The sequence below is a fragment of the Rousettus aegyptiacus genome, unplaced genomic scaffold (genome assembly GCF_014176215.1).
Source record: "Rousettus aegyptiacus isolate mRouAeg1 unplaced genomic scaffold, mRouAeg1.p scaffold_m13_p_7, whole genome shotgun sequence".
In the NCBI taxonomy this organism is placed as follows: domain Eukaryota; kingdom Metazoa; phylum Chordata; class Mammalia; order Chiroptera; family Pteropodidae; genus Rousettus; species Rousettus aegyptiacus.
The window spans coordinates 92,979,228-92,991,558 of record NW_023416310.1 but is presented as its reverse complement, the minus strand read 5'-3'; the positions used below and the strand labels follow the sequence as shown (position 1 = coordinate 92,991,558).

Genomic DNA, 12,331 nt, shown 5'->3' with positions numbered 1-12,331 from the left:
GATACTTCTACTTTTCATAGACTCTTTTGGAGAATGGAAGAAAACATTCCACAGCTCATTCATGACACTAAGATAGTCTTAATATCAAAACCAGGGAAAACAAGATAAAACAGAAAAATTTGAGTTCTACCTCACTCATGAACATAGATGCAAAAACCCTCAATACACACACACACACACACACACACACACACACACACACACACACACACACCCGCCCCCAACCCCAGGAATATATGAAAATAGAATACATCATGATTCAGTGGGTTTTTCCCGAAATTGAAAGGCCGGTTTAACATTACAAAATTAATTGGTGTAATTTATCAAATTAATAGGTTAAAGGAGAAAAACTAAGTTATCTTTTCAATAGATATAGAAAAAGTGATAAAAGTCTATATCTGTCCTCTATACTTTTTAAATCTTAGCAAACTACAAATAAAATGGAATGTTAACATGATAAATGACATCTATATAAAATCGACATCAACATCATACTTAATGATGAAATGTTGAAGGCATTCCTTTTAAGATTAAGAAAAAGAACAAAACTGCTTCTTACGTTTCTGCTCAACGCTGTCCCTTCCAGAGAGTGCCTAACCAGTACAGTAAGGTAGGCAAAAAAATAAAAGGTTAAGTATTTGAAAGGAAAAAACATAACTGCCATTATTTGCAGGTGATATTGTTGTTTGTATAAGGAACTCAGAAGAATCTAGAAAAATCTACTAGGAATAAATATGAGCTTAGTATGGTTACTGGATACAAATCAATATGATAAAGTTAATTGTATTTCTGTACTCTAAAAAGTTTGAAAAATTATTTTTTTAAATACTTTTTTATGATAGCAACTAAATTCTTTAAACCCCTGGGAATAAATCCTGCAAAAAACATATAAACCCTTCGCAGAGAAAAATCTACAAAACTTAATTAAAATACATTTAAAAAGACTGATAAATTAAGAATTATGTCATGCTCTTGGAAAGGAAGACTTACTTAATATCTTAAAGATGTTGCTTCTCCCAAGTTTGTCTTTAAATTCAAATCCCAGTAGGTTGTTTGTTTGTTTATTTGGAACTCAAAAGATGATTCAAAAATTTAAATAGGAGAACAAAAAGCCGAAGCCAAGATACTTCTAAAGAAGAAGATAATGGAATTTGGTTGGGGTGAAGAGTAGAATCTACCCTATCAGATAATCAGATTTTATTTATAAAGCTATAGTATTAAGATGGCATGAATTTAACATAGGGATTCTGGTAAAACAACAGAACATACTAGAGAACCCCAAAATAGACACAGCATGAAGACTTGATTTATGGCAGAGTGGACTTTGAAGATCAGAATGAAAGGATGAACTATGGTGTTGAGCTAATTGGGTATCCATGTGGAAAAAAGATGAAATTGGATTCCTCTCTTGTCAAAAATCAATTCCAGGTGGATTAAAGACTTAAATGTGAAAGACGGAACTATAAAGCTTTCAGAAGACAATATAGAAGTACATTTTTATGACCTTGAGATTAAAAAAAAATTGTGGTCAAATATGTTTGTGTTTAAGATTCCTATAAGGGAAAATATTATAAGTTTGACTATTAAAATAAGTTCGGTTCATCAAAAGACACCACAAAGTAAAAACACAAGCTACAAATAATTCCTATCCAAAATATTAGAACTCCCTAACTTAATAAGAAAATAATAAATACGCAGTCAGAGTTAAAAATAGAAAAAGGACATGAACAGGCATTTCATATAAGAAACAAGAATGGCCCGTAAACTTTAGAAAAGAAACTCAAGCTCATTCATACTCAAAGGAATTAATTTGAAACCACAGTGAGATATCATTTTACATCCATTATAGGCAGGTATTAGAAAGCTGGACATCACCACACGCTGGCAAGATTGTGAGTTAACAGGAATTATCATTTGCTGCTGATGGAAGTGTAAAGTGTTACAGCTACACTGGGAAAAAGTGTGTTATTACCTTATAAAACTAAGCAGGCTCACACCCTGTGGCCTGTCAATTCTACTTGTAGATGTGCATCCTGGAACATCTCTTACACGTGTGCACAGGGGACATATACCGGAAAGTTCATAGCAACATCTTTTGTAATAGCCCCAAACTGAAAATCACCCAAATGACACATAAATGAGAGAATGCCTAAATGGTGGTATATGCACACAATGAAATATGAGACGGCAGTGAAAATTAGCCCCCCCACACACACATACAAACATAATGTTGAGCAAAAGATGCAAGTCGCAGAATAAATGTTAATCCATTCATGCTGTGTTCAAAAACTAGCAAACCTAAACAACATATTGCTTAGGGATATATTTCAAGGTACTAAAAATTACACAGAAAACCATTGGAATAATTAACACAAATTTCAGCATTGTAGTTACCTCTGGGGGGTGGGAAGAGATCTGATTGTAGAGGAATATGCAGAGGGCCTCTAAGTACAACATTCAATTTCTATTTTTATTCTATTTCTTGAGTTAGGTGATACATATACAGGTGTGAGCTTCGTTATTCTTCTTTAAATGACGCATAAAATTATGTATGCTTATTTGTATGCATAATGTATTTATAATTTAAAATTTTAATTACAAAGGAAGTAACAGAGCAAGAGTGGGGGTGAGATGTGTGCATTGGTCAGGAGAGCCAGGGACAGTGCGGCCCCTGTTGGCTCCTGGGAATACTGAGACGTAGGACCGCGATGGGCCCCTCTGGAGTAGTTCCCGTGCTACTAAGGAAGACAATCACCCCCAAGTCCCCCAAGTTGCTGAAAGGCATAAGCCCTAGAGGAAATAGCTGTCTGCCACAGCGGGGACAAGGAAGGGGACAGCAAACTCACATTTTCAAAAGCTGGGGATATTTTCCTCCAGAAGAGAGGAGTAGGATTGCTGGTTCCCATTCCCTGCTGTATTCTTGGGTCCTGCTCTCAGCCCAAGACCTTGCAGCACTGTTGCACAAAAGGAGGTGCTCCCTCCAGCCCATCTGCGCACAGCAGCTAATCTCTTTGCAGATCAGAATGAGAAATATTTTTGAGCCCTTACAATGTGCTAAACAATTTACATGGATCATGTTATTTAACCCTGATAACAGCTCCACGAGAGAGATGCCATCAGTGACCCACTGTACAGGTGAGGACATGGAGGATCCCCGGAATTCCATCACTCTCCCAAGATCACAAATCCTGGTGAATGCCAGAGCCACATGCCTAAGTAGGAAGCTACACCCCCTCTCCAGACTCCTGAGGAGGAGCCGCATTCTCTAGGCTGGTGTGGCTGCTGGGGAGGGCGCAAGGGCCAGCGGAATGTTCCAACAGCTCTGTGCCAGGCTCCATGCCACCTTCCTCCCTCACTTAACGCCTCAAGACCTGAAAACGCCTGGAGGCCACACGGCTGTGGATTTTTCTGTTAACTGATACAGACCGCTTTTAAATGAGTCGTTTCTTTCAAAAAGGAGGAAAAAAAATGTTTTTAGATTGTGACAGAAATCCCCACCTCCACCTTCAAATACACGAACCGACTCTCTGCTCCTGCTCAGGCCCCTGAACACTGTGCCAGGAAGTACCGATTGCTGGAGGACCTCACATCTGGTCTCAACCCTCTTGTGGCACAGGGACCTGAGGTCACAATTGATCCCAGGGAACCACTCACCAGGCTCTCTCACTCAGGAATGCGAAGGCTCCGTCTTTGATCCCAGTGGCAGGAACAGACTTGTCTCCTCAGACGTTGGCCATGTGTGTAGATGTCTTCACTCACTGGTTGGGGCCTTCATTTCCGTCCTGTTCTGTCTTCCTTCTTCCCTGCCAGTTTCTTTCTGTGTCTTTGTCTTTTTTCCAGTACTCCAGTCATGCATTCGTTCATTTATTTTTGTTTTCACCTTATTTATTGAGCTGCTGTCTGATTCACAGGTTTCCACTCTTGACTTGTTCCTATTCTGGTGGGTCCCCTGACATGAGGGTCGCTTCCTAGCTGCCCATCGTTCAGCTGAGCCCTCCCTATACTTTTACACGAACATTCCAGAGCTTGGGCTGGGTCACGCTAAGGTCGCTTGGATATTTCCTGCCAACTAGATATTACATTCATATTTTAACAGCTTTTTAAAGCCATAGTTACATACAATAAAGTTTAACAATTTTAAATATACCGTTTAATGACTTTTGACACGTGTATAAAGGTGTGTGTATTGACTACCCAAATCAAGATGTAGAACTTATCCATCACCCCAAAAAGTTTTCTTATGCCCCATAGCAAAATCCCCTTTCCCCACCCCTGGCTCTTGGCAATCCTTAATCTGTCTTCTGTCCCCATGGTTTTGACTTTTTTTAGGAATGTCATATAAATGGCATCATAGACTATGTAGCCTTGTGTGTCTTGCTTCTCATCCTCAAGATGACAAGATTCGTCTGTGTTGTTGCATGTGTTGCTGAGAAGTCTGCCACTGTTGTTATTCTACAATTTGCTTATTCACCAGTTGATCGGCATTTGGGTTATTTCCAGTTTGGGGCTAAATGAATAAAGCTGCTATGAACATTCATGTAGAAGTCCTTGTATGGACATATGTTTTCATTTTCTTAGGCAAATACTTGTGAGTAGGATTGCTGAGTAGTGTGGTAAGTATATATTTAACTTAATTTTTAAAAACTGCCAACTTGTTTTCCAACGTGGTAGAAACTTTTACATTCCTCTGAGCAGTATATAGAGTTCTAGTCGCTCCACATCCTCACCAACACTTGGTATGGTCGGTCTTTTTAATTTTAGCCAATATCATAGGTTTATAGTGGTATCTCATGGTAGTTTTTAATTTGTATTTTTTTTTTATAATTGTTGATGTTGAGAATATTTTTTATGTACTTATTGGCCACTCAATATATCTTCTTTTGTGGTATCTTTTGTCCATTTTATTGGGTTGTTTATCTTCTTCTGAATGGGTTGTAAGAGCTTTTCCAACCTTTTCTTAACCTCCCTTTTCTTCCTCGTTCCTCTCTCTTCCTCCCTCTTTCTCCCCTCATGCCTCTGTCCCAGTTTCTGACTCTCTCACCCACTCTCCCCCTTTCTCTCTCTTCCGCCTTTGCCTCCTTCTCCTTTGTCCACTTGTGTTCTTCCTTCCCCTCCAGCACACCTCAAAACCTGAGACTCTGGCCTCCCTTCCCATTGTATATTAGAAAGAACGCTATCGTAAGCCCATCGATTTCACTTGTGGCCTGGTTCCATGCTTCAGATTGGAAGGACTATCCCCTCCTCAGATGAAGCTAGAGAAGTAAAAAGGCAGGGCCTGGTATAATGGAGGGATGGCTTTGCATTCTAGTATCTTCCTACTGCCTAAAGATTAATAGTGTTTATGGATAGAAGGGCTTTTTACTCAACCATAACATTGGAAAGTCATGGGTGTTAAGTGAAGTTCATTCTGTTTCTTCAGTGGTCCATCAGTCTCCACAAACATAAGATTAGTTGTTTGCATAACAGGCTCTCTCTTGGCACAGCGCCTAAGCCCAGTAGGGATTTGCCTTGCCCAGTCACAGGGAAGGAGACGCCTAGCCCAAAGCCAGCTTCTTTTCATCTCTGTTTGAGGAAACCAGTGTGACAATATTTGATTGCAAAGCTCAGAACACTTCTCTCAGTGTTAAAAGTCTCGGATGTGTGACCATGGAATACTCTTTTTTAATAAGAGTTTTACTGAGATATAATTCATATACCATATAATTCACCCATTTAAGGTATACATTTCAGTGGTTTTTAATGTATTCACAGATATGTGCAACCATTACTACCACAATTTTATATTCTATCACCTCCAACAGAAACTCTCTCCCTTTTAACTATCACATGTACAGCCATATATAAATATAATTACACAGCATATGTGTATGTCAATTTATACACATGTATGAACATAATCAGACAACAAGAGACCAACGGCATCACACATCCACATACAATTATCATGGGTTCTGAACAAACATACACACTTGCACAGAGAGCCAGAAACACATGCACTCAGTAATGCATTCACACAAACAGTAGTTGTACCCGCAAAGACACTGTCCTAAAAAGACACATATATCTAGTTACCATTACTTATGAGTGGATAACTGAAGACAGATTGAATGTTATTTACTCTGGATAAGTTTTCATTAGTCGCTGGTGTAGTGGGTAGGAAAATCTTTTCTTTCATTCATTCTTTAACAAGCTACAACAACATATTGAGCACTTTAAAAAGACAGTGACAAATGAGGGTTTGTCTCTACACTCCTGGAACTTAGAGGCTAATGAGAGGGTGGTCAGAAAATAAATAAGGAAGTAATCACAGTTTTAGATATGTGCCAACAAGGAAATAAGCGAATTGCATGTTAGATAATAGGCAGGGTCCCAGGACAGTAGACAGTGTACAAGAGCTTTTAGCATCGCTGCTACCTCTTTCATCCCGGAGAAGTGAAAGGGGTTCAGATTCACCTTCTGTAAGTCACTGGGTACTCCAGCATGTGTGTGTTGCACGGAGGGGTGGTGCTCAGGACCTAGACTACCTGGCTTTACATTTCGTCTCATACTAGTTGAGTGACCTTTCTCTCAGTTTCTCATCTAACAATGGGGATAAGAGTATCACCTTTAATAAGGATTAAATTAGCTTGTAAAGCACTTAAAACAAGTGTTAAGTTCTCAATCGATATTAGTGGTTGTATCATATTCCAAGAGTAGGTTTTCATAGAGGGAGGGGAGAGCGCTGGGAGGAGCACGGGGTGGGGAGGGGGCCGCGGGGCACAGACTGAGGAGTCTGGTGGTGGCCTGTTGACTGTAAATCGATGGACCTCCGTCCTCTGCCACATCTGAGTAGCCTTGTGGATTGCAGCTTTGGCATGCCACCTCATCAGGACATAAATCTATCTGTCCTTGTCTTGTTCTGCCCACAGCCACAAACCACAGAAATGACACACAGTGGGTGGCACTGGGCATGGCTCTTTGTTTTCAGCTGCATCAGGACTTTCCATAGCAGCTCTGCCGTGGGCCTGGCTTGTGGTGTTCACCGGTTCCTCTTGGCTGTCTTTTCTGTCTGAATAGGTCAACACTTACCACCCCATGCCTGCCTCCTCAGGACATTCCACGGCCATCGTCAGTCTGCCCGGCTCCCAGCAACATCTCCCAGCTAACATGTGAGTAAAGCACTCAGCCTCCCACCCCTGGTTCTGGCATAAAGGGGTCATCTTTGTCATCCCTTTGCCGTTGACCGTCACCACTCCTAAACCATTCCCTCCAGAGAGAAAGCAGCTCCCCTTCCTTTATAACCGCCAAAGGAATACTGGTAAAAAACAAAAATTAGCAAACCACGTCATCCTAGCTCATTACTTTACAAAAGTAGAAAGAAACTGGAAGATTATATACCCAAACATTGCTGGGAGATTGAGTACTGTGCGATCTCTATTGTCTTCCTTTAGATTCAAAATGTTGGGTTATAAATAGATGTTGCTTTAGTAATCAGTATAGCATTTAAAGGGAGGAAAAAAATCTCCCAGATGAGAACACTCCTCACCAGCCCCTTTGATAAAACGTTCCAATGTCTCAGTCCTTAGAATCTAGGACTCCTAATGTCTAGCTTGAGAGCCATGTACTGGTGACCTCTGGATCTGACATCCCGAAGGGGGTTGTTTTTAATGCTTTTATTCCGCCAAATATTCTCACTGCCACGGCCTCACTATTCCCTAGTGTCTTCATCCCCAACTCATACCTGGATGTGACCTACTTACCCCTCTATGGACTTCAGAGTACAAAGTCCCTGCTTGTCCCCAAAGACATTTTTGCCATATTAAACCCATTCCCTTCCATCCCACCATGCAGCCAATAGTCCACTGTGTGCCAAAGAATTAAAATTAAACCTGCCTGTCCCCTCCCAATGTCCACTTCCCTGCCTACATTAAGGTAGCTCCTCAGGCCATTCCAAGAAGTCAAATGAGTCTCAAGTCTCAGGAGAGGGAATGGCTCAGAGAGGCTTCCAGCTGACCTCCCATTTCCCTGATTCTTGCCGGCCGTACCCATTTTCTTAGGTCATACTCTTAACAGGGCGAGGATGTATCCTCGGTAGAGCCATTGCATCTGGGGTTGAAACTGGGTTCTGCCACTAATTCCTGGTCACCATCTCCTTTCTCTATTCTAGGCCAGTTTCCCCATTGTCAAAATGCTGATGTGGCCTAAATTAGAGATTTTCAGCTGTGAGATACTCTATGGAGAGGGCAGGGATCTGGGCCCCTCCACTACTATTTCAGCCGGTTCTGCCACCTTTATCTGCCTTACGAGTTGAGGTTTCAGTTTTCCAAGGCTGATATTGGTATCCGCAGGGCCGAAGCATCCATCTCCCTTCGCCCTTCTCTGCTTCCCCACCCTCCCTTAGGTGTGGACGCCCTCATCCTTCACCAGTTCCCTGTGTCCCACCAGGTTTGTAGCTCTGCACTCCTACTCAGCCCATGGACCCGATGAGCTGGACCTGCAGAAGGGAGAAGGCATCAGGGTCCTGGGGAAGTACCAGGACGGCTGGCTCAAGGGCGTCTCCTTGGTAACCGGGCGAGTCGGCATCTTCCCCAACAACTATGTCATCCCCATTTTCAGGTGCGTCCCTTCCAATCTCAGGCATTAGAGTGTCGGGTCATCTAGACCAAGGGGCCATTGGTAGGTTGAATTCCTGAAGGTCTCAATACTCTTTCAGAATGTGGGCCAAGAAATTGCTTTTGTCTTAGCTCCCTCCTAACATGTTTTTTAATAGCAAAAATAATTCTCTTTCTCATAGCTCTTCGATTTATAAGCACTTTTGCATTTTTTAACTCATTGGCTACACCCAAGAATCCTGTTAGGTTGATATTATTTTACAGATGAAGACACTGATGTACAGAGTTGAGCAACCTGCCCAAAAACTAGATTTCAGGTTTTCAGTACAAACCTCCAAATCCCACTTCACATCTTCCACTGCGACACTCCATCTAGTGGCAGAATAGGGAAATATGGTCAGATGACCAACCAGAGCACCTCAAGAAACATCTTAGGACGCTGGGCCATTGGCGGAGTTTCCAGGAACTCAGACCACTCCCTGCCCATCCACACCCCAGGTCGAATGCTTGTTACCCAGTGGGTCTTCTTCCCAAACGGCTTTTCCCAACCCTTTTCATTCCCTGGTAAACCTATTCATTTCACTGGCTCGCAGTGTGTCTGGCTATCTCATACTATAACTGCAGTGCACACAAAGCCCAAACTGCCCATGACTCCTCCTACCTCCACCCCCACCATCCAGGCAGAGCCATTACCACACATCAGCTTCTGTCTTTATGACATACCAGAGAGTCATAACTTCAAGAAAAGTGATGATCCCATTGTACTCTGTAATATGTGTCCTGTGTCCAGTTTGGGGGAGGGACCTTCGTGTAGTTGGGGCACTGAGTCCGGAGGAGGGCAACAAAGATGGTGAGAAGACAGAAAACCATATCTCGGGAGAAGCTGATAAACTAAGGTTGTTTAAGCTGTAGAAAGGAGGGTCAGAGAGGCCAGGAAGTAGATTTTTCCTGTGAGGGGGCAGTGAACCAGCAGGTACAACTTAGAAGGTTTGGGTTCAATAAAAGGCTGAACTTTCTGATTCATAGATTTTTCCATCAGGCTGGCAGAGAGTGGCGGTGGACCCCCTTCTAAGAAGAGTACAGACAAAGTCTGGGTTCCCACTGATTCAGGCTTCTCTAAAAAGATGTCTTCACGTGGCAGAAAGTTGGAGTAGAAGATCATAGTTATTCCCTTTGGTGGAAGGCTCTCAGGATTTGTTAGAAAGTTATAAAATCTCCAAAGGCAAATGGAATGTGTCTGTAACTGATGCTTAAATTCATTTATTCAATGAATATTCATTCACGTGCCAGGCACCTTTCACGTGCCAGTGAACAAAATACACAAACTCTCTGCTCACAGGAGCTCACATTCTAGAGGAAGAGACAGAAAACAAGATATGTAGGCAATACATACGGTGGGTTAATGGTAAGAGCTAAGAAGAAAAATAAATTAGGAAAGGGGAATAGAATTTGTGGGTGATGATTAACATTCTAATAGGTTGGTCGGAGGCGGCCTTACTGCGAGGGAAGGAAGAGGAATGAAGGAACAAGGAAGTGAGCCGTGTGGGTCTCTGAAGAAAGTGCATTCCAGGCCAAAGGAACTGCAGGTTACTGAACAAAGGCCCTGGGGTCGGCCTGTGCCTGACACGAAGGCCAACAGCATGGATTAAAGCAAGTGCGGGGGAGGCCAGTAGGAGATGAGGGCAGAATGGTAACAGGGCATCAGATCTACGGAATTTCCTAGGTCGTAGTGAGAAATTTGGCTTTGACCTTATTGTAAGGTTTGGAGCAGAAGAGTGACATGATCAAACTTATGTTTTAATCAGAATCCCTCCAGTTGCTGGGTTGAGAATAAACTAGAAAAGGTAGAATCAGAGAGACGAGTTAAGAGGATATTGTAATAATCCAGGGGAGAGGTGATGGTGGCTTGAACCAAGGCATCAGCCACAGAGAGAGGGCAAGGCGATTAGGCTCTGGCTGTACTGTAAAGGTAGAGACAATGGGATTTTCTGACAGATCAAATGTCTGGAGTGAAAGAGTAGCGGATTCAAGGTGAGTCTAAGTTTTTTCTCCCTGAGTCACTGGAAGATGGAGTTGCCTTTTACTGAAATGGAGGTGAAAACCAAAAGAGGAACAGGTTATTTTTTTTTTTTCGGGGGGTGGGGTAGGGAGCAAAAGCTTAGTTTGCAGCAGATTAAGTCTCAGACACCTATTAGTAATCCTGGTAAAGATGTTGGTATACCAGTCTAGCATATAAGAAAGAGGTCTAGGCTTGAGCTGGCATTTAAAGCCCTAATACTGGGTGATTTCATCGTGGTAGGATAAAGGTGTATTGGAGAGAACAACAATAAGCCAGGAGCTAAAATCTTCCAGGAACGAGGGAACAGACCTGGCAGGGAATGATGAGTGCAACAAGGTGGGAGAGTCTGATAACGTGAGCCACGGCTGGGAAGTGTGGAGGAGGGTGAGAGAATGGCCTAGAAGCAACAACGAAGAGCAAGGAGGACACCTACTCTAACTCACGATCAGTTTCTTCCGTGGGCTGTAACAGGAATTCTCCAGGGCTCTGCCGAGGACTGAGGACCAGGGCGTTTGCTTATACATTAAGCCCTAGCCCTGGGGCGTTCACTTATACATTAGGCCCTAGCCCAAAGTCCTGGCTATGCCACAAAAGAATCATTAGCTTCAGAGTGGCCATATAATTTACCAGCCAAACTAGATGCTTTTGAGATAAGAGACAGACTCTTAATGCAGCAGGTGTAAGCAGACTTTCTCGGGGAGATGAGGACGTGTGGTCGCTCGAACCGGGTACATGTAGGACTTTGTTCCCATGCGTGCAAGGCTTCATGAGCTTCCCTTTCCCCCTCAGCTTTTCTCCTACTGTGTTCTTGGGCATGCCGTGAGCATCTAGACCCACCCCCTCCCGTATGGCTGCAGTCAGACAATGCATGGAGTTTCAGCACCATAGGTCACATTGAGCCCACCTCCCCCACCCACCCCAGCGCACGGAAATCTGAGCGTCTGTGTATATTGAGGTGCTACTTACGCGGATGGGTGTTTTTGCTTCTAGAGAACCAGCATTTCCAAGAACAAGTCCCTGTCAGAGTATATTCTCCTGAAGGCTATTAGATGACAGGGGATCAATTCTGTGTGTGTGAGTGTGTGAGTGTGTGTGTGTGTGTGTGTGTGTGTGTGTGTGTTCCTTGATGCCTCCCTGATGCAGAGAAAGTTCCCACCCCCACTAATCTTGGACATAGATGATATATGTCCAGTTTATCTATCTGGGGGCAGCTCACCCTTGTTCTTAACTACCCTTTCCACTGTGGAAGGTTTAGTTTCTCCTGCTTCTTAGCGCTGAATGATGCTGTCATTTGTCAGCTGGGTTGCTACTGTTTTAAACAGGTTGTGTTAGAACTGAGTGGGTCAGACACATGTGCAAGACTCTTTGGTTAGAACTGAGTGGGTCGGGCTACGTGTGCTTCTTCTCTTAGGCTCTGTGTGTGTGTGAGATTCCCCCACCCTCATTGATTGCTGTTTGCAATGATGGCTCTGCACTGGCACCAGCCCCATTGGTGTACTATGCAGACTTTTATAGACAGCCAGGGCTTGAAGGTGTGAGATGCCTCCTGAACATTTGAACTTTGCTCTTATTAGCATCATCTCCTAATCAGGGGTCCCCAACCTCTGGGCGGACTGGTACTGGTTAATAGCCTGTTAGGAACCGGGCCGCATAGCAGGAGGTGAGCGGCAGGTGAGCAAGC

General features: G+C 43.1%; 1 protein-coding gene across 4 annotated transcripts in view; it reads left to right on the top strand.

Annotated features, from left to right (window-relative positions):
- SH3RF2 (SH3 domain containing ring finger 2) overlaps positions 1-12,331 on the top strand; it is a 115,121-nt gene that overhangs the window by 77,576 nt on the left and 25,214 nt on the right. For all 4 annotated transcript variants that reach the window (XM_036224812.1, XM_036224811.1, XM_036224813.1 and 1 more), the window contains exons 6-7: positions 7,057-7,148; positions 8,425-8,595. In XM_036224812.1, the coding sequence (XP_036080705.1) occupies positions 7,057-7,148; positions 8,425-8,595 (263 nt within the window). The remainder of the gene's footprint in view (positions 1-7,056; positions 7,149-8,424; positions 8,596-12,331) is intronic.